At 34.0% G+C, this 23,578-nt stretch overlaps 3 protein-coding genes across 4 annotated transcripts; 2 read left to right on the top strand and 1 right to left on the bottom strand.

The window, feature by feature from the left end:
- Window positions 1-289: 289 nt before the first annotated feature.
- LOC11438484 (translocase of chloroplast 34) lies at window positions 290-4,114 on the bottom strand. 2 transcript variants are annotated; one of them, XM_039827589.1, is made up of 9 exons: window positions 3,955-4,114; window positions 3,606-3,719; window positions 3,051-3,158; window positions 2,825-2,949; window positions 2,468-2,732; window positions 1,167-1,235; window positions 896-1,057; window positions 608-801; window positions 290-557 (listed from the first exon to the last, which is right to left on the bottom strand). In XM_039827589.1, the coding sequence occupies exons 2-8, from the start codon at window positions 3,708-3,710 to the stop codon at window positions 637-639; spliced, it is 999 nt and encodes a 332-aa protein (XP_039683523.1). In that variant the 5' UTR covers window positions 3,711-3,719; window positions 3,955-4,114; the 3' UTR covers window positions 290-557; window positions 608-636. The 2 variants fall into 2 exon arrangements, with proteins under 2 accessions (XP_039683523.1, XP_003624825.1); XM_003624777.3 differs by having other exon boundaries at window positions 290-801.
- A 4,807-nt stretch (window positions 4,115-8,921) lies between these two features.
- Window positions 8,922-12,103, top strand: LOC11436537 (uncharacterized). Its single transcript, XM_003624776.4, has 2 exons — window positions 8,922-9,528; window positions 11,516-12,103. Exons 1-2 carry the CDS (start codon window positions 9,046-9,048, stop codon window positions 11,720-11,722), a joined length of 690 nt encoding a protein of 229 aa, XP_003624824.2. The 5' UTR covers window positions 8,922-9,045; the 3' UTR covers window positions 11,723-12,103.
- A 3,100-nt stretch (window positions 12,104-15,203) lies between these two features.
- On the top strand, window positions 15,204-16,751 carry LOC25498997 (metacaspase-9). Its single transcript, XM_013594075.3, has 2 exons — window positions 15,204-15,777; window positions 16,012-16,751. The coding sequence occupies exons 1-2, from the start codon at window positions 15,414-15,416 to the stop codon at window positions 16,605-16,607; spliced, it is 960 nt and encodes a 319-aa protein (XP_013449529.1). The 5' UTR covers window positions 15,204-15,413; the 3' UTR covers window positions 16,608-16,751.
- Window positions 16,752-23,578: the final 6,827 nt, after the last annotated feature.

The following is a 23,578-nucleotide window of genomic DNA, read 5'->3' as shown; positions in this document are numbered from 1 at the left end:
TAGTTGTGGAAGAGTAATAATTATGTTACATGTTATGTGTGACTAACACCACCTACGCCAGGTGGGTCTTGGGTCTTGCAATTGTTGTGGCGAGGAAAATAACATGGACAAGATAATTTGCTTAAATGCAAAGACGGCATAAATCAATAAATTTAGAGAATCCAAATTCCTAAGTTAAAGCTTCTTTTGATGCATATTAACAATCCAAGAGGCGTCAGCTAAAGGCCATGGTCCGTGGATTAACCTCGTTTAGTAATACAGTTCTATCCTATAATCACCATTCAAAATATAAAGCAACTGAAATTCATTTCACAGATAGATTCCAATTAAGACCCATAAATCCTTAAACTTGGGGATGGTTTTAATAGTTAAAGGATATTTAAACAAACAATGGTAGTGGCTGCATCTAGTGCTAGCTTAATACATCAAATCCTATCAAACTGAATTCTCACAAAACAAGCGATCCTCTAAATCACAGACAAATTCCTATGCCGCACACTAATAGTTGGTACATGAAAATAGCAACTAAATTCAATAAGAAAACAGACACAAAAAGGACAGATGTGTCAGTAATGATGGCTAAAGCTTCACCGATTTTCACGAGAAGGCAGACATGCACAACTAATACAGATCATCTTATCTCCGAACTGCTCCACCACGCCTCTCTTTACGCATATCTTTCTGACCAACTTCACGTGTCTCTTTCTTAACACCTACATCACGTGTCTCCCAAGAGGGCTTTTTTTCATTAGCAACATCGTTTTTGATCAGTCCTTCTATAGGCTTCATGATAAGCAAGAACTGCAGAGAGGAAGAATAAAATAAACAAAAGGAAGAGAGTCTCCTGGCGTTTATAAAGAGAAAACAAGATATGCCTCAAAGTTCAAAAGCTTACCTCTAGAGCAAATAAGACAGGAATCCATAATTTTCCTCTCTGATTTGGATTTGGTCCTTCAATCAAATTCTTGTCAACAAAAATAGACTCACTTTTGTTCAATGCAATTTCTGTGATTGTGTGGACTAGGTGAGGAATCCAAGCAATCCCATTTGGAAGAACCTGCACCATGGTGACCATGCACACATTTTCTCAATCAGATTAAGCAAGATAAATGGGCTGATAAAAGAGGATACTAGGAAATGTGAATGCCATGAAGCAAATCTCCAACCTTTTCATCAGTTTCATTTTTGTTGCACCTCCCACTGTTCTCGATCAAGACAACAGGAATGGCAGAAGCCTAGGGTTAAAAGAAAGGCAAAATACCAGCATGAAAATTATGAGTCACACACACAATGTTTGTGAAAAGCAACAAATAATAATTATTAACATCAACATTAAATTGAAACAAGAGAGAACCTGGACAGAACCCTACTTTCAAAGCAAGTAATAAACATATAATAAATTAACCATTCACAAAACAAATAAAGTAATTTTCACAATCGCACGATGCTCTACAAATCCACAGAACATCCATAAAACAAATACCCTGAATGAAACTGTGTCATAACTTAGTTTAGACTGAAAGAACAGCCCACAGATGCTGTGTTTGTATTCACCCAACATTCAACAGAGAACCAAAAGGCTGGTACTCTATACGGAATAAATACAGTTATGAACCAGCACAATGGGAATTTTTCTCATTGAATATCTAGGTTTTGGTACCAATTTTTCTAAAACTGAACAACATCCGCATAAGTAGAGGGAAAGGCCAAATGACAACAGAGAGTTGAACTGGAATTTATTTGTACACCAGATCAATAAATGATGCAATGTCTGGGAAAACAAATTGTTATGGGTATATAAGTAAAACTAGAAGGAAATAACATCATTGAATTGATTCTTGACATATACAATAATCTCAATACAAATTAGTTAGTAACTAGATGCTATGGATAACATGCAATAGAAGACAAATCCATACTAAGAAACAGAGATCAATAAATGACTTGGTGATGGGAGTCCATCACATTTTATGAACGCCCTGGTTCTATTCTTATAATTGCCAAATTTTTAATAAATTCTGAATTTCAAGGGGTGGACAACACCCTACCAATGCAGCAGCCAAGGTATGAATCTTTATTTACTCTATCAGAACAAATTCTCAAATAAATTGAACCAGTTCAACAGTTTCAAATCCACATTTTACAAAAGTAGATTGGCCACTGGACCAATTCATTGGTTAACCAGGTCCGGCCGGATAATCCGGTATGGGTTCAAAAACTGCCCCATTTCATCAGGGGTGTATTATATAAATTGGCCAAGTGTCCTAGGAAAACAGATCCCTATAAGGGTGAGTGCATTTGGGATATTATATAATCAACCAAGTGGCCAACCAATGTATTCCCGTTCATGGATCATAAAACCCAGGAACTTATAATCCAAATACTTCGATTACGGTGCCTTGACAGTTTTAACTTTCAAAACTGATGTATTTTTCAAGGATAGGATAGATGTTAGATAGACAAATACCTGAGCGTCATCCTTCTTTAAGGATGCACCTGATTTTATAATTTGTAATAGAGACTCAGATCTTTTTGAGAAGAATTCATCATAAGCCAATGCATCTGGTGGAGAGAACTGGGCATGTGTGAGTGCTACTATAGCCTTGTTCCATATTCCTTTGCCAAAACTGTCGGTAATAGCTTTTGCAACCAACTTATCCAAGTTGTCTACTCGATATGCATCTAACCGGTCCACGTAAAGAAGAACATCTATGGTCTTGTCCAGAAGGAAGCTACAAGAAAAAGGGTAAAGAGAAAAAACAATATCAGTACCCAAAAAAAAAAAGGTTCACGTGTGTGTTACATGCCAGACATAAAAGCATACCGTTTTATGATATCAAGTGCCATATCATTGATGTACCCCCCTTCAATAAGACCAGGAGTATCGATAATGTTCAATGTAAAACCAGCCCTTGCTCGCGACACCATAACAGGTCTTGGCCCTTCCGACTATTCAAGATAAAAATAGTTTTTATAACACAAGCAAACATATCAAATTAAAAACCACCACCCTGCAAACCATCACAGGAAAGTACCAATTCATGACATACCTGAAAGGGACTAATCGCCACCACTCTTTCCCCAATGATAGAGTTCACAGTTGAAGACTTTCCGACACCGCCTTTCCCCATCACAAGTATGGTCAAGGAGTTCACATCCTATTTTGAAAGAAACAAACACAAAGTTCCCAAATAGAAACAAAAAACCCATCTTTTAAATACAAATTCTTGTTCAAAACATGGAGACAAGAATAAAATTAAAAGTAAAACAAAATCAAGGTTTTATCCTAGTTGGTTGCATTGCGAAAGTTGGTATCTTGATTTCAAATTGCAGTCCGCACCTCCAATTGCAACGACAACATACAGGATTTTAGGTCTCAACATTTTGCCACAATACATCAACCCCAATTTAAAACCATAATTGGTATTATGAAAAATTGCAGTCAAATGCATAATAATTAGCTTATAATTGAAGTTGTGGTCTCAAAGAGACATCAAAAACCTTGACACAGTGAATCGCAACCATAATTACAATTGCAGACAGTTTCTTAAACCCTTTAACAACACTAGAAACATGAAAATTTGTTCTATGAATAAAAAAAGAACCTCTTGTTTGAGTTTTCCCAAAAGTTCAAGCAATTTGGTTTGTGTAGCAGGCGCAAACGTATTGATTCCAGACCACTCACGAACTTGTTGTTGTTGAGATGCCATGATGTTCCACTAATTCCACAAACAGAACAAAAAAGAAAACATTAATTAGTGCATATTCTACAGAAACCTAATAATTAGTATAATGAATAAGAATTAAGAGAAGCAATTACTAACAATAGTGGTTGAGAGAAGTAAAATGGTGGAAAATAATGAAGCGGAGATGATTATATAAATAAAATTGGGAAGAAAATAAGAAGTGAAAGTGAAGAAAGATAACGGTTGATGAAAGGGAAGAAATGGTTACCGGAAGGGAAGCGACGATAGATAGATAGATAGAGAGATATAGGAAGAACCGCCCTAACCCTCCACCTTATCTTAATTCGTGTTCACGCTCAAACTCGTTTCCCCTCTACCTCTCTCTATATCAGACGGAAAGTAGCGGAAGAGGGGGAAAGTCTGATATAGCCTCCATTTTCTATTTTTATTTTATTCATTACACTTTTAAATTAATAGAAAATTATTTTATATTTTTATCTTGTGTTTTATTTATTTATGCTTGCGTCAGGAGAAGCATATTCCTCTTTTCTATTGTGAGTAATTATATTTTTTTTTTTTTTTCAAGTAGTTTAGTGGCTAGAGCTCACACGTTTAAATGTGGATAAGTGGGGTGTTCGGAGTTCGAACTCCGGCCCCTGCCAGGGGCGGTTCTAAGGCCCGGCGACTCCGGGCACTCGCCCGGGCTCCGGGCCAATTTTTTTGCAATTTCTTGTGTAAATCCCTATGAATTTCTTATATAAACCCCTATAAATTGGGCAATTTCTTTACATTTTTTATTATTTGCTTGCAATTTCTTATGTACGCCCTATAATTTTTTTGCCCAAGCTTTACAATATTCCTGGCTCCGCCACTGGCCCTTGCATATAATACGTAATATCTATACCAATTGAGCTAAGCTCGCAGTGATAATTATATATTTATTTTATCGTGTTTTGTTGTGAATATTTGGAACATAACACCATAGTTTTAAAACTCGGCTCGGTCGTCGACTCGGCATGGGTATTAGGTCAATGAGTTAATGGTCGAACCACTGAGTCACTGGTTGAACCGCATGACTGAATCGAATTAAATCGGATAACTCGGTCATATGACCCAGTGTTAATATTAAATTTTTATAGGTATTTAACCAGATTAGATCGGATCGAACCGATGACTCGGCCATTTAAAAACTAAAAAAAAAACTAACATGTAATATATATATTAGTTATTTTTTTAAAAGATATACCTATATATTGTTGCGAGGAAATAGATTTTTTTTCATATCTATTAATATTAATATAATATCTAAATTTAAAAAAAATTATATGCATATTATTTTTTAGGGGGTATTTATTATTATTATTGTGAAAATATAGACATTTAAAGATATGTGATATTTTTGAAGAAAAAAACAACGATGTGTTTTTTGTTTTTAAAAAAATGAAGATGCAGCATGCCTACATATATAATATATTTTATTATTTTATACAAACAAATAGATGGTGTAGCGGTTAATTTCCTAGCATATAATTTTTTCAAATTTTTATTTCTCTACAAAAATCAAAAGTCAATGTATTCTTTCCTTAAATTGCGCTCATTTACTTAGGCGTTAATTACATTTAATGCATATTAAATCTAATAAATGACTAATTATGAAAAAAAACGGAAGAAAAAAAATTAAACCGGATTGGACCAAAAAATCGGCCGAGTCACTGGTTTTAGCCGGTTTTTAGCGAGTCTTACCGGTTTGCGCCGGTTTAATTACATGGCCGATCCGATAAAAGGCTCTAACCGGCACACCTCCAGTTCACGGTCGGACCGGTTCGACCGACCGGTCCGATCCGGGTTTCAAAACTATGCATAACACAATGAAATAAGGGTTAATAGTGTTTTACCCTCTATAATATGGGTTATTTTCGGTTTTCCCCATGTAAAATTTTCTTTTTGGATTCCGTCCTTTTAATTTGAAGTTTTTTTGTTTTAGATCTTCATGAATTTTGACTGTACAAAATCGATGATATGGCAGGGGGTAAAACCGAAAATTTCTCAAATTAACAGGGGTGTAAACCAAATTTTGCTCAAATTGCAGGGGGGGTAAACCAAAATTTTCTCAAATTCCAGGGGGCGGAATTTTTCATGAAGGTCTAAAACCAAAAAATCTTCAAATTATAAGGACGGAATCCAAAAAAAATATTTTACAAGGGGGAAAACTGAAACTGACTTATATTACAGGGGATAAAACACTATTATTTAATTTGTATTGTTCTTATTGTTGTGAAATTGTTTATATTAGAATGAGATTTAACAAAAAAAATTAATTAATTTTTTTTAATATTATACAAAAAAACAAAATGTTGATTAGAGTAGTTTAAAAAAATAATATAATCGGAAAATAAAAATTCAACCCAAAACATATAAATTATCATCTCATTAGATATTATGACAAAACGTTATTTTTTTTTGAAGAAACTAAAATGAAATATAATGAACACAACTTAGTCTCTCAAGTACAATAAGTGTTAGAGAAGAGCTAAGAAAAACATATAAGTTACATCGAAAAATCAAGAAAGAACTTAATGTTTAGCCACAAAGTAGGCACACTATAAATCTGAATAAGAAACTGAAACTAAATAAAGCTAAATTGGAACTTCCAAACATAATGGGGAATCAAGCCACCACATGTGATAATTAAAAGTAAAGTTAGGATGATTTGCCTTCGACCACCAGAACGACTGAAGCTTAATTTTGTCTATAAGTTGATTAATAGAATCTCTTTTATGTTGAAAGACTATGACATTCTTATCACGCCAAACAATCCAAACAGTAGAAAGCCAAATCAGATGAAAAGCAGAGCAAGTGTGTTTTGAGAAACCACTCAGGGAACGAAATTGAATGATGTGATTGTTGACATGAGTTGGCTTAACTGAAACAAACTCAGCCCGTTATAAATTCGTACCAAATATGTCCATAGAAGTCGCAAAACAAAAACAGATGGTTAATATCATCTTGAGAACCGCAACCACCCGAGCAAGAAGTCAAATTTGGCGGAAGAACCCCTCTCTTGATGAAGTTGTTAGCTGTTAGAAGCCAATTAAGTAATAGATGCCAAACAAAGACGTTGGCTTTTAAAGAAACCGCCTTATGTCAAATGATTGAAGTGTGATCATTGTCAAATAATGACAGCACATTTTGAGATGCATGTGTTTAACTTTTCTACAATAATATTGTATATAAATTATTTAAAAAAATAATTTAATTTTTTATCATTTCATTATCTTTTCCTTACATTTTAGATTTAACACTTGCAAGTTTTTTTTTGAGAGGAAATACTTGAACTTTTTTTCTTCTTTCATATACTCACTTATTTGTGAATTCGGTCTCTCTTTCTATAATCACTCAATTTTGCCTCAAATCAGCTAGCTTATTGATTCAACAAGCTTACAATCCTTGAGAATAAGAATGTTGAATCTTGTAACTTGTTGAATGTAACTTATAACTTATTTTTTACCAAACATATCCTATGAATGTGTTTGGATGGATATATTCTTTTTTTTTAAAAGAATTAAGAATCATAGACAATTTAACTGATCAATTATATTGTCTTAATTTCTTAATATTTTTGTTTGAATAAAGTAATAAAAAATTCATTGATATCGTTTACGGGTTACATTTATAAATTCTAATTTATTTTGGCTAAATTTGAAAAGTATGACTCAATTTTAAGAAATTTGATGGAATAATTTGTTATTTTCAAAAAACTAGGGGCCAATTAAGGTGTCGGTTTGAAAATTTTGGGGACCAACTTGCAAATTTTGAGAAAAATTATAAGAAGAAAGAAATTTGAATTTCATAGTTTTTAGGTGTCATTTGATAAAATTACAAGAAGGAATGGATTTGAGATTCATAATTTTCAAGTATTATTTAAAATTCTCTAAATTTAACTTGTATAAAAAATACTTTATAAATTTCATCAATTTTAAAAATTCTTTAAATTAATCATCCAAACAATAAAATTAACCTAGAATGGCTTGAATTCATTCGAAATAGGATAAAACTTAGAAACAATATCCTAGATATTGTTCATCCTGTTCCCCAATAGTAATATAACACCTGGATTATATAATCCACGTCAAACCCTACCCTACCTAGTCCATTAATCCTCGTCAAAGTTGGCCGTCAAATTCAGTAGCTTCTTACATGAGAATGGAGGACATTTTTTGTTTATGGAATCATCTATTGTGAAGAATTAACAATTTATCATGAAAAAACCTTGGATTATTGTTCAAACAACTATTATCTTTCCGCAAAAGATTTACCGCCTCACCGTTAATTATTATTGAAATGGGTAGAGATTAATTCCTCTGTTCCAGTAACCACGCCTTCTTGAGGAAAAAAAAGATTGGATTTTCCCTCACAAGCAATTAGAGCTTGCACCAACAGAAACCAATTGGAGATTGCACCGACCAAACCAATTTTAGAGATTAGGTTGGAAGGTGTTGCCGTGGTGGAAAACAATATGAGTGGTTGTCTTGTCTACTGCAACACATGTTAGATTTCCGATACATAGTGGATAGTTGATAGGGGCAATTTATTTTTCTATCTGCCTGAGTGTTGGTGTGATAACTGTATGTTGAAGGTTAACTAAATTTTGTTTTGACCGGATGATAACGGGGTTAAAACGGCGTTTGTGAAATAAAGAATAGTTAGAGTTAAGTTTGAAGTGGATTATATAATCCAGGTGTTATGTTACTATTGGAGAACAGGATGAACAATACCCAAGGTAGGGTACTTTTTCTAAGTTTTGTCATTGAAAATATTACATTACCTCAAAACATTTAAAGATTCATTGTTCCTTGAAAAAAAAATTCAAGATTCATTTTCTTATAATTATTATTATCAATTTAGAAACCCGTCCAACATTTTTTTTTGACACAAGTTAAGTCGAACATAGTCCTCACCCTTTCCGGTTTTCCCCACACTTCTGGCGCTCTTCAATTTTTCAAAATGGTTAAATTTTAAAATCCATAATGTGTTTTGGATTTTTAGTTTATAAAATTTAAAACGTGTTTTCCTTTCATTTTAAGGAAAAAAAATAAAAATAGTCAACGGTCAATCTAACAACAATTTACAAAAATTTTACGCATACAAACTTTACCATCCAGACGTGTAAATGGTCCGTCCAATTTACATATCCCTTTTTTTTAAAATCACGAAGAAAGATGCACATATGATTAAACAAAATTATCATGAAAAGAAAGAAACAAAAAAACAGATAATGAAGAGTGAAGAATACAGTATCGGAAATCAGAGATGAGAGTGCAACCAGAGAGAGAGAACCACCACCAGTAGTAGCAACGCAATGTCATCAACAACCAGCGCAACACCGCGAAGACCAATCCAAATCAGCATACCACCATCCTCCTCCTCCTCCTCCTCCTCCACTTCCGCCATGTTCCAACGGATCCGCCCCTCCCTCGTCACTTCATTCCTTCAAAGACCTCACTCTCTCCCTTTCGTCCTCTCCATCTTCCTCTTCCTCGCTTGGATCTCTCTCCGCTCATATCGCTCTTCTCATCCACTCCCTCTCTCTTCCCCAAACAACGACGTTAAAGCTAATCTTCGCAGATTCACTTCCCGCTTTCCTTCTCCTATCGCCAAGGATAATCGTGGTTGGATTCTTGATCCTATTGCTCTCGCACTTTCTTCCATCATTTCAGGTGGAGCTGTTACTTGTGCTTCTCTTCATCTCGGTGAAATTCGACCTGGGAAGTTGAGAGGAAATCATAGACATCATGATTGTAATGAGACTTTTGTTCTTTGGGGCGCTGCTATCAAGTTTAGGGTATGCTTTACTTTCCTCTCTCTTAAATAAATTTGGTTCATTGCCAATTCAAACATGGTTTTGAAAGATAAAATGCCAGTTATATTGGTAATTGATCAGAATTTGAATCATTTAGTTAGTGTACTTTGTTTGATAATATTAGTACAAATTAACATTTGGTTTCTCTAATTCAATTTGGAGTGTAAACAGCATGATATCAACCATTGATGTATAATTCATAGTTACTATTTTATGCACATGCATAACCAAAGATCAACCATGTTGAAATATCGGTCATTGACTTTTCAGATTAACTACTTGATTTATACGAGCCAAATCCTTAACGAAGGTTTCTTTCAGTTGCATGCTTTGAAAGTGTTAGTCCTTAACTATTATGTTAGGTTGCTGATTTTAAATTGTTGATGTGTGGTGTTATTTTTAGTCACTGTTCGATGTTATCCCGGGTATACTATAGTTATTACTGAAAAAATGTTTGGTCCTGCTGGAAGGTTTAATAAGAAAGTGTTGTTATGATATCATCACATATAATGTAAGGGCTTGTTTGAATTGTGAAGCTTTTGGTTACTATAGTGTTAGCATATAATCATGTAGAAAAAGTGTTCTTAGTTGAGATGAAATTCTATTGCATATTTTTGGCATCCTCTATGTTGAACCAACTGAACAGCTTTCGCTAGTTTGGAGGCAGAATTAGCATTAACAGCTTAAGAAAATCACATGTTTTTTAAATGCTATTGTTCATTTTTTTTGTGTGTGTGGAGGGAAGGTAGGAGGAGTGTGCATGTGCAAATTTCACTTCCTTGCAAAGACAATATCCTGACTGGTGAAATTAAATTGTAGTTGGTTGTAAACTTAAATACTGGGTTCTCAACTGGTGAATGCTCATTCTCTCTAGGCATTTTATAGGTTGGTAAAGTGTACAATGTACACTAAAGATATACTATGATATAGGGAAATGGTAACTTGTGCCCTTAAGGGTACATGTTACTTGTTCCCTTAAGGGCACAAGTTAAGAAACTAATAAAAGTATTTTCTTGGAAATTGTGTATTCAAATTCAATACATTAAAAGTTAAAAATTTTATCTTTGCAATGCATAACTTGTCTTTTAATTACTTGTTTAACTCCTTAATTTGTGCACATACCCAATGATATAAAGTGATGCTAACTCATGACATCATTCTTAGAAGGATGCAGACTCCACTAACTGCTACCTGGAACTAGGATCTATTAATGTGGCACTTATGAGTAAAGCCAACAAGATGAAAATCACGCTCTATGGACTAGTCTTTGAGAAAACCTACGATCAAGCAAACACTAAAAATGTTTGGATTATATTTTGCAGACCAATTTTATGGTGCACAAGTGAGACAAGTCTTGCACCGTGCACGAACTTGTTTGTTTCCACCATTGGATCAATAAGTCTTGCCATTGGATCAAATGTGATATGTTGTGACTTATTGACCTAATGCTAGAAAACAATCTTGTGCATGGTGCAAGACTAATATATTTGTGCACATTAGACAAAGCCTAGTTTGCAAACTTATATTTGAACCAACTTCATTTTGCATAGCAAACTTCTCTTTGTTTCCATTTTAAACTGTGTTTGAAGGCAATGATTTGGTTTGCAAAATGTCACCAACCGAAAACCAAACAACTGAACAAGAGTTAGTCTTGCTGTGTTAACATAAGTTACGGGGTTCTCAACGGAAAATCCAACCACACATGTACATACTAGATATCAACTTAAGTTTTTTGGAAATTAATTTGATTAAATGTTAGTTATATTTTTCTCGCGACTTTTTACTGTAGAATAAATAGCCAAATTAGTACTTCTTGAAATGATTAGCTCATGTGGTCTGTAGGAAAAATTTGGGTACTCAAAAGTTACAAAGCTCCAAAATTACAATTCCAATGAAATGAAGAATCTTTTTTGTTGTTGGAGTTAAATAAAGCTGTCAAAATCTTGAGTTCACAGTACTCTGTTTGCAGGTGGAAAACAGCGAGGTAACTGATATTGGTTATGCTGAGGTGATCATCGACAGAGATGAGGTTGTTGTTGCTGCTAGCCCTGCTCATACTGCACATGCTTTAGTGAACATAGATCCGGTTCGGAGTGCTTACTTTATAGGATGCCAAGATAGTGTCATAAACTATAATGCCTCAAGTACGGACTTTAATGTTTGGAAAGATCTTTAAGTTGTTCTCTTTATAGCTTTCCCCATCACATTCCTCTCGATGAAATCTAAGATGTTTCTAAGTCTTATTTTTATTATGATTTTGTTGGCACACAGATTGAGAAAGTTTTACCTTTTAGATGTCTATATAATAATGTACAGAGCTTAGTTGCAAACTCAGAGAGTATGGGCATTTTATAGGGTACAAAAAAGAAAGACGGAATGAAAGGAGATACAGCTTATGCCTTAGTCTATTAAAGGAAAGGAAAAAATTATTCACAGTTCCTGAACTTTGTACTGATTGTAAAGAGGCAACATGATTTTTTTTAAAGTTATCCTTGTTAACTCTGAAATTGTGTTACTGTGTTGTCTATATATGTGATTTGGATTTAGGATTTATTTACCTTTTAACATACTTTACCTACTGAATTTAGGCAACATGATTATTTTGTAAGTTATCCTTGGTAGTTTAGTGATCATAAGTTGAGGTGTAGAAACAACAGCACCTCTGCTACACAAAAGCAGATGCTGCTTTTGCCCACTCTGGTCTGCACAGATGCTTGTAAATACAAGCCTTTTGCCGTAGTTTGCATATCCCGATTATTTTTAAAGATATGGTACCCATTGAATCTCTTTTCAAGAAGAAAAAGAGCAGACGAAGGACATTTTCATTCGTATCAATTGAGGCAATTACCATTGATGCTTATGCACCATTACAACTCTGTTCTCATCGCAGCAGACCCAGCCATTTTGCATCATTCGCCAGCAATCGAAACTGCAACAGTCACCAGCCTCACCACCATCAACACCTGCAAGCCCAGAAGTTTGCTCATGAACCACTGAAGAGTTCTTTTGGTTGCTCTTGTCTTGCACAGGTCTTTCAATTAATTTACATGCCTTTTTCTTTTGCTTATTTAAAAATCAGTTTATTTTTAAGGTTTGGTATACATGTACTTTTTATATTTTGCTAGACTGTAGAAACAAACACACAGAATTCTGAATTTATTTTCTAATAAATCTAGTTTATGGGCCAAATTTCAACATAACACTGACTATCACAGGGTTTTCCCCCAACAAATCCACCACCAACAACAGCACACTAAGATAGTTTCCTATTAACTGCAGTCACCTTACTAATATCATAGAATAACCTTGCAAGTCGCAACACATAAACATAACACCCTCACAAATGAATATATAATTTTGTGTTGCATTATGGATCAGGTCAGTAACTTCCCAGTTCTCACACACAAAAACATAACTGTCTAAGACTGCATAGAAATGTGACTGCCTGTCGGATTTAGTTGAGTAACACTTCCATTATTCACTTTAACATAGTAATTTAAAGGTGACAAATGCTAACATGTGCCCTAACGACACGCATTAAGAAACTTAAGTTGAAATATTGTATTAAATTTCGCACTTTCAATTCTTTAAAAGTTTAAAATTGTTGTTTTCAATGTAAATTTTTTACTTTTAGATTCTTTATCATGTGGCCTTAGGGCACAAGTTAGAAAGGCCCATTTAAGATTTGGGACCTCTTTGCAAACATTCCAAAATTGAGAGTGGCTACATACACTATTCCCTTGCAAGAGTAATATTTTGTTGCTCAGTTGTAATTTTGATCAAATTCCATACGCATTTGGACGTTGGCCTATATGTGAATATCTATCATCATTACTCATACTCATCAGTGAAAGAAACGACATTGGTGACTATCAATACTGATTTATAGAGTACAATTCTTATCTTCTACTTTTATTTCTTCATTGGAGACTGAGTTTAAATAGTCTGCAGAATATACCATCTTAGCTATTTACTTATCTTATTGTATTTTATTCAATTATGCATGAATATATTATGTTAGCCTGATTGATTAGCTTGAAAATTTGCTGTATTAGACTGTTGCTGTATGCCCAAACTGAAATAAACTTTGCAAGCTAGGACCCTTTATATTAGACCTCAAAGGGTTTGATCTTTTCATGAACTTTGCCGTGGTGAAAGTTTCATAGTAATAGGCTGTCATTTTTTTTTAATGATTTCTTCTTTTATTTGTATTGATTTCTTTGAATGTATCACTATCAAAAATAATTCAGCAAGTATAAGATTAAAAGACCAGCTTCTAGTGTTTGTATGAATCAATGTTTATTATAGTGAATCTTATATTTTGCATGTCATAGAATTTCTTTCTTATCTTCCAAGGAAGAGAGAATGCTTTGAACAATATTTCCACCCTATTTTTTAGATTTTATTCATTCATGAAATTCTTTTTTTGGTAAGTCACAAAATCAATTTGATTTGACTTTAAAACCGCTTCGGATAAGTTGCACCTGTACTGTTAGATAATTGTTTTTCATTTATTTTGTATGAGTTCCGAACTTGATATCGATTTAAAAATCAATTCAAATACTTTTTTATAGTGAATTTTAAATAGATTTTGAAATCAAACATGTTTATATAAGTTCAATTTTAAAATTAAACAAATGTTTTTTTTAATGGAACTGGTTAGGTAAATTAAATAGGATAACGATGGTATTTTTTATTTTTTTTGGTTACAGGGCTAATAAACGGAAAGAAACCAACAGAAACAAACGAAAAAAAAAAAGAAATTAACGTCTCAAAAAGAATGTTCCTAGTTCATCCGACTGCAGCAAAGGAAGGAGCCCGTCTGGAGGGTGGGAGTGAATTAACAAATCAACATCATTATATAACGATGGAAATATAATGCAACACAAATGTCCAATTCAAAAAGAATTTTTTTAAACGAATAATCTGGAAAATGGTCAAACTTAAATAATGGGATACTTGATAATACATGGAGTAGTTATTTGTCTTTGCCAAAAGAGTTTTGAACGAGGGAGCATGTGCAATGCCTATCACTTGCAAGAAAAGAACTACTGGTGTTTTACTTGCACGCAAAGACTGTTTCTAGGGCCAGAACTATACAAGTCCCTGGATTTGTGATATATAATTGAATACAAAAAAAGACAAATGCTATGAATTCTATTCACCCTGACCAACTCAGAAAGCAATAAAAGAACTTTGAACCATTTATCCTCTTGGTAAGAACCCCTTTCGTATCAGATCACGTTTTCTGTTTTTACAAGATTTTGATTGTGACCATATTTTCTATATAAAGCTTTAAAAATAGACTTTTGTAAAAGTTAAAATAGAAAATAAATTTACAAAAAGCTTATATCACACCAAAGATACCCTAGCCAACTTAAAATATAGGTAAATACACATTATCTTTAGCTGACTTAATGTGTTTTTTCAAACGTGAAGGACTCTTTCAATATTGCTTTGGACTTGGATGAGACCTCCAAGACTTACTATTAGTAGTCATAGGAGTAATGCAATAAAACTGTATCAATTTAACATCACATTTACCCAATAAGATTACATTCAAACATTCACAAGTTACGGATGAGTCATACAAAAAAATAAAATTTAGTTCACCTAAAATTATGCCTCACAAGCAACAATTTCAAGTCCTAATTTAATATCCCAAAAATAGAATTTCCATAGCTTGAAAGCCAATACAATGTCCCATAAGGTTGCTTAAGGAAATTCCACAAGGAATGTAATTGCCACCCCAAAGAACTATATAAAAGAGACCCAAAATAAATGATTCAATAGACTTGAAGCTTATCCATAATTCTTTTGATAAACTTGTTCAAGAGTTAAAATATTTGAAGTGATTGCAACTTGCAATGGAGAGAAAAAACAAGAGGCTTGCAGTTTTGGTAGGGTGCAATTATCCAAACACTCCCAATGAATTGCGTGGTTGCATAAATGATGTCTTGGCCATGAAGGACACATTGGTGAAGCGTTTTGGGTTTGATCATGCCAATATTCAGCTTCTCACTGATGATGATCCTAAAAACTCTTCATCAACTATGCCAACTGGTGCTAACATTAAACAAGCATTATCAAGCATGGTTGATAAAGCTGAAGCAGGGGATGTGCTTTATTTTCATTATAGTGGACATGGAACTAGGATTCCTTCCAAGATACATGGACATCCTTTTCGACATGAAGAAGCTATTGTGCCTTGTGACTTCAATCTTATCACTGGTTTGTATCAACTTCTCTCTTGATAAAACTTATGTCGCGATTTAGTTACAAAATTGTTTATGATGTTACTAGCTCGAGTTCATATGAAAAAAAATCACATTTAAAATTGCAGAGTAGTCTATGTGAACTATAGAATTTTCTTAGATATTTGAACTATGTGACAACCCAAATGCCATTTAGAAACTATGTATAAAACTAATACTTTTATTTCTATCATTGTCGTATACTGTATAGATTTGGACTTCAGACAACTAGTAAATCGGATTCCAAAAGGAGCAAGCTTAACAATTCTCTCGGATTCATGTCATAGTGGTGGCTTAATTGACAAAGAAAAAGAACAAATTGGACCATCCTCATTTGATGACAAAAATGCAACATTGAAACTAAGTGATCATAAACCAAAGACTATTCCCTATGAGTCAATATTTCAACACGTCTCTTCGTTAACAAACATAAACACAACAGACATTGGAACTCATCTCCTTGAGTTTTTCGGCTCGGATGCAAGTTTGAGGTTTCGGCTTACGTCACGCGATCTTGAAGAAGGAGTTCTGTTGAAACCGGATGAAGGGATTCTGTTGAGTGGTTGTCAATCTGATGAGACATCTGCAGATATGAGTCCAAATATGAGTAATGGAAAAGCTTATGGTGCATTTAGCAATGCTGTTCAGATTGTGTTGAAGGAAAATAAGGGGAAATTAAGTAATAGAGAGGTTGTGGTGAAGGCTAGGGATGTTCTAAAAGGACAAGGATTTGTGCAACATCCTTGTCTTTATTGTAGTGATGAGAATGCTGATGATGTCTTTTTGTTGCAAATGTTAGAACTCTGATTGAAGAATTTGATGTGTCATGTGTGTGAAGTGAAGCTGAAATCAAATTGAACTATTGTGTGTCATTATGTTGTTCATAATTGTATTGTTGTATGAATTTTATATGAAATAAATGGAAGGAAATTTTAATTCATGAACCAAAAATATTCACATAATTTATCTTAACTAATTACAGATTGAAAGTTTGGATACAAGTGGTAAATACTACTATTACTATTAAGATTGAAAATTTGGAGAGTACTTAATAGTTGAGTTTGAACCGTAGGTGAAATAATCATTGGCCGATTTTCTCATTTCTATCTCAAATTACAGATTATTAAGACCTATATTAACTGTGAGAAAAAAAAAGTAAAGGAGTTTCACATTCATAACAAATAGAGTTGAAAAATATATTTTATATACTTAATGGAGTCACTTTCATTATCATGATCTGCCAATTTTATTTTATTTTGGCTTTTGAAATTTTGATGTGTCAACATCGTTTGCTAATATCCCCTCAAAAAGAAAACATCGTTTGCTAATAAGTCTTTATCTTGTCCCATATGCATTCATTATATGCCACTTTTATTTGCGACATTTGCTAAAGTTGTCATATTTTTCCTTGTCAACGTCTATAATACCAAGGTTGTTTTGCCAATCTAATCACGTTCTTTCTATTATGAAGTTAGGACTTTATAAATGTGCCTTTATGACTTGAATGAATGCTGTGATTTAGGTATCTTTCCAAGGGGATTTATGTTTTTGTATATATTTCTGATTTTAAAAAAATTAGAATAATAAGATAGATGGTAATATAACATTTCAGTTGCACTTAAATACTCTATCCGTCTCTAAAGGCAAAAGGTGCTTACATATAAGGACGGAGATAATTTTTTTTTTTTGACCAAACATTTATCTTTATTTTTAGCAACATGGTATAATATCCGGAATTTAAAAAAGAAAATAAAGCATCTCCTCGTATTAGTAAGCCTCTTTCTAGGCTGGCCTGGGGTGAGTAGTTCCGTAGCCCCACTTTTTTTGAGGCCATTTAGTACAAATAAAAAACTTTCGAAAAATGTATTTTTTACAAATAAAATAATTTGTTTTGAAAAAGATCGATTCAAAAAACAATGTCTTTTTTGCATTAAAAGAAAAAAATAATAATTCAAAAATTTAAGAGTCTATATGTTAGGTTTAGCATAAGCATGTGGGATGGGCTGATCAGCAAGTCTATATGGAGGAGAAGACTTTTTACACATCTGCAGTCTATGCCTCAACTAGTTACTGGAAGAGAAAGGAGTTATGGCAGAAACTATCAACTTTACAAACTCAATTTGATGCACCTTGGGCATTTATCGGAGACTTTAATGTAATTGTTGGATCCCATGAACATAAAGGTTCTTTCAGCCTGCTAGAGCACCAATGTCAGATTTCCTAAATTGGTCAGATTCCCACAATCTCATACACATCCCAACTAGAGGAGCTGAATTTACTGGTAGAACTGGCAGGAGGCACACAAAGATAAGTTTAGATAGATCTATTTGTAACCAACAGTGTTTAGAGGTTTGTGATATCATTTCTTGTTCCACTTTGATTAAACATAGATCAGACCATTACCCCCCCTATTGTTTGATTTCAAAACCTTAAACCTTCATATGATCTCCAGCTTTAAATTTCTTAAAATGTGGACGTTGCACGATTCCTGCCAAAAACTCATTGAAGATTGTTGGAATGTGAGAGTTCTTGGTAGCCCTTTGTATGTCCTAAGTTCCAAACTCAAAGTTTGGAATAAGGATGTTTTTGGCAACATTCTTATTCAAGTAACTCAGGCCGAAAAAAAGCTGTCAGATATCCAAAATCACATAAACACTTCAGGGCACAATGATAACCTTATGAATGCTGAGAAAATAGCTCAAACCAACCTTGACCTAGCCTTACAAAAACAAGAAACCTTCTGGGTGGAGAAAGCTAAACTTAAGTGGCACGTTGGTGGTGATAGAAATACCAAGTATTTCCATAGACTCACAAAAATTAAAAATAAAACTAAGATCATTTCATCACTCAGAAAAGGAGAAGAAATTCTCACGGACCAAACAAGAATCTCTGAACATGTGGTTTCTTCTTATAAAAACTTGTTTTTTTCTACTAACTATTTTTTTGCAGGATCATCTCCTTGTAGAGGAAGCAATCCCAAAATTGGTGGATGCCACTACAAACAGGCTGCTCACCATGTTACCAACAAAAGAGGAAGTTAAAAATGCAGTTTTTGATTTAAACTCTGATGATGCCCCTGGACCTGATGTATTTGGAGCTTGTTTTTTCCAAATCTACTGGAATATTGTCAAAAAAGATGTCTATGAAGCTGTTCTGGACTTTTTCAAAAATGGTTGGTTACCAAATAACTTCAATGCAAACTCTATCATACTTATCCCAAAGACTCCCAATGCTGATAGTGTAGATCAATACAGAACTATTGCTTTGGTCAATTTTAAATTCAAAATTATCAACAAGGTTTTAGCAGATAGGTTAGCAAAGATTCTTCCTAGCATTATTTCTAAGGAACAAAGAGGGTTTGTACAAGGAAGGAACATAAGAGACTGTATTGCTCTTACATCTGAAGCTATCAATGTTTTGGATAACAAAAGTTTTGGGGGAAACCTTGCTCTCAAAATTGATGTTACTAAAGCATTTGATACTTTAAATTGGGACTTCTTGCTGTTGGTTCTCAAAACTTTTGGTTTCAATGAGTTGTTTTGCAACTGGATCAAGACTATTCTTCATTCATCTAAGATGTTCATCTCTATGAATGGAGCTCAACATGGTTTCTTTAATTGTAATAGAGGTGTGAGACAGGGGGACCCCCTATCCCCCCTTCTATTTTGTATAGTTGAAGAGGTATTAAGCAGAAGCATCTCCATTTTGGCTGATAAAGGTTTGATAGATCTTATTGCTGCTTCCAGAAATAATTGCCTTCCCTTCCATTGTTTTTATGTTGATGATTTAATGGTGTTTTGCAAAGCGAAGATGTCAAGTTTGATTGTTTTAAAATCTCTTTTCACAAGATATGCGGATTGTTCTGGCCAAATCATGAATATTAGGAAGTCATTTATTTTTGCAGGGGGTATTACTGACACTAGAATGAATAATATTGTCAATATTTTAGGTTTTAATGTAGGCTCCCTCCCTTTCACTTACCTTGGAGCTCCTATCTTCAAAGGAAAACCTAAAGGCATACATTTTCAACCAATTGCTGATAAGGTGAAAGCAAAGCTAGCAAAGTGGAAAGCCTCGCTCCTCTCCATTGCAGGAAGAATACAACTGGTAAAATCAGTGGTCCAAAGCATGCTTGTGCACACTATGTCAATTTATTCTTGGCCTATCAAGATTCTCAAAGAGATGGAAAAGTGGATAAAAAATTTCATCTGGAGTGGAGATGTTACAAAGAGAAAGATGGTGACAGTAGCCTGGAGGAAAATTTGTGCAGACTATGAAGAGGGAGGTCTAGGGGTTAAATCTCTTATTTGCTTGAATGAAGCTACAAACCTGAAGATTTGTTGGAACTTAATGCAATCAGATGAGCAATGGGCAAACATAATCAGAAGTAGAGTTATTAGAGATCACAGATGCATGAATCATCACATTTCCTCATCCATCTGGAGTGGTGTTAAGGCTGAGTTTCATGTTATCAAGGATAATTGTTCTTGGATTGTAGGAGATGGAAAACAGATAAATTTCTGGTCAGATTCCTGGTGTGGACAGGTGCTTGCTCAAACTTAAAATCTGCCTGATCATTTGGTCAAGCTTTTACCAAAGAAATTAGATAGATATATTACTAATCATTCTTGGAACATCTCAGATGAGCTAAATCAATACTTCCCCAACTTGAGAACCATTGTATCACAAGTAAATCTTCCTTCAGGTAATCAGAGAGATAAACTAGTTTGGAAACACTCTACCCAAGGCGATCTATCCCAGAAAGAAGCATACGCTTTAAAAAAAAAAACCATTTTCCCAAGATTAAGTGGGCGCAGATTGTAACACCCTATTTCTATTAAAGCGATAAAACACGCGAATAATACATATATGCAAGAAATAGACGCTACGTCATCAAACAAAATCCAAATTCAACATGCATGTATAAAAATCTCAACAGTCGCAGCAGATATAAACCATATACTTCAAAGTACACATGCCATGATATCAAAAATACATCAACATAAGTTCTCCAAGTCCCGACAAATGGGTAAATCTCCAACATGAATAAATCCAAAACAGATAATCTAGATAATCATAAACAGACACCTAGATCAGAGCCTATCCTAGACTCTACGAAACCGATACTGGGGATAGCTCCCGATATCCAACCAAGCATCAAACAACTCACTGAAGCAACTAACCCTGCACGTCGTCTACCCATCCATACAAACAGGTAGGCAGTCAAAACCACTCGGGGTAAACATTACATCAATCATAATCAATAAAATAGATTTGAGCATATATGAATTAAAAATCAATTCCAAGCACTTAACATAAATAGTTGATTCAATATGTACATTTACAAAATATTACGATCAAGTATTCACCAAACACACTTTTCATCAATTCACATCATTCACAATCTCATCACAATCTTCAACAATTATCATTCACATGCAACAATTCAACTCATGTTAATTATGCAATGCACCTAACTCCGACACATACATGCATGTGGTACCAAGCACAACAACGTCTAGGCCGTTACCCCATGATGCCAACTGCACATCATATGTAAGAGTACACCTCCTCTTACGCATAACTATGTAAAAGTACACCTCCTTTTACATTTCTCATATGACTCGATATGACACAGATGCATGGACATAAACAAAGACCCAATAATGCAAACTACTCAACATACAACAACACAATGTAAATGTACACCTCCAATTACATTGCTCAACTTCAACAACAATTGCATTATCAAGCATTTACATCCACACAATTAACATGTCATTATTCAAATAAGAGTCATCACCAAAGATCATAATTCATCAACATGTATTCATTAATCAACTTCAACTATATTCTATAGTTCATCAATTTTGCACAATTCATCGCCATCAAGGTAAAATGAAAAATACAACATCTTGCGATAAACATCACATCCAACATTGATAATTTCTAAAATAAGACAACTTATTCAAGTTTGAAAACTCATAAATCAATCTTAATCAATCATATAGTCATGAGCTTAAGCCACTTACAAACTATTGGACATTAGTTCAAAGAATAACTCAAATTCGTATGAGAAAACCCAAATTCACATTTTCCACATTCCCACCCGAAATTCAAGTTGACATGATTAAGACATTTTAACCAACATTACAAGCTTTGCCTAAGTCTACAGGTAGACCCAACTTGTAATCTTATTTAGTTCACAAAAATTCATTTTGACAAAAGTCCGAAATTACCAAAAGTTCAAGTTTCAAACCAAAAATGAAAATCCCAATTTAAAAAGAGCTAAACATGTTCCAGTAGGTTTAGGGGTTCAAACAGTGGTTAAACAACTTGAAAGAAGCATTTTACAAAACTCGGATTGGTCCCCTAAGACCCGGAACGAAAAATCAAAGTTGCTGAAACTGGGTAGGTTCGCTTAAGCGACCACCTGGTTCACTTAAGCGAACAAGTCCCAGTAGCTACCAGTAATGTACGCTTACCGGTTCGCTTAAGCGAACAAGTTTCAGCAGCTATCAGCAATGCACGCTTACCGGTCGCTTAAGCGACCGGGTTCCAGAACTTGCTATGCTGGTTCGCTTAAGCGAACAGTCATAGTTCTGCAGAAAAATATTACGGGTTTCAACCCCTTTTCACCCAAAATTTCCAATTTTGATCTTCCAATGCCCAAATGTGTTTCCAGAGTTTGTTTACAGGTCAATACAACTAAAATGGTTCACAAGAACACAACAAACATGAAAACAACTGACATTTGAACATAATTCAACCCTTTTTACAAAACCAACAACAACAACTCATTTTTCATCATCAAATCATGATTTATGAACACTCAAGCCATGAATCATCAACAACAATGTCACTTATCAACAACAACATCAATTAAACATGATTCTCATCATAATTCAACAACAACATAACACAATTCAACATATATTACTTTCACATACTTTTAACATGCAATTTCACCAACAACAATTCAATTATCACCAATTTCATGCATTCAAACATAACATCATAATTATAACACGAATTTTATCAACTATGAACAATTAATCACTTACTCAATTAATCACTTAATCATACAACAAATGAAAAATTACACTAAATGATTATGATTGAATTCTAACCCCCTTACCTTAGTTAGCACAAATTCTTAACCCAAGCTTCACTTTAGCTCATAGGATCTCTACCACTTCTTGAATCTTCAAGCTTCTTCTCCTCTAACCCTTTTTCCTCTTCTCTTGCACTTTCTCTCTCTACCTCTCTCAAAATATCTTATGTAATGAAAAATGAATGACATTTTCTCTTAAGATAAGGCTTATATAGGCTATTCCTCTAATGGGCTTAACCCTAATGCCTTAGTGGATTTAACCCACTCAAACACAATTCTAAAATGTTTCTACACTCTTAACGGTAAAATACTAACAACGACCACTTAACGGTAAAATACTAATAACTCATTACTACACTAGTAACTTAGTAAAATAATAGTTCTCACTAAAACACTAAAAATAATCCTCACCAAAAATCACTAATTTACCCTTACATCCAAAATGACCAAAATACCTCTGAGTCTAAAATGACTAAATTACCCTTCTAACACGAAAACCCATTAAAATGCACCCAATGATGAATAATCACACACAAGCACATATAAACACATATTAAAACAATTAAAATAAAACTAACGAAAATTGGGCTGTTACACAGATCATATGGTCTAAAGATATCCCCCTTCTAAATCCCTTCTTGTTTGGAGAATGATGCTTGATAAA

The sequence above is a fragment of the Medicago truncatula genome, chromosome 7 (genome assembly GCF_003473485.1).
Source record: "Medicago truncatula cultivar Jemalong A17 chromosome 7, MtrunA17r5.0-ANR, whole genome shotgun sequence".
In the NCBI taxonomy this organism is placed as follows: Eukaryota; Viridiplantae; Streptophyta; class Magnoliopsida; order Fabales; family Fabaceae; genus Medicago; species Medicago truncatula.
This window is presented reverse-complemented; position numbering and strand designations above follow the sequence as displayed.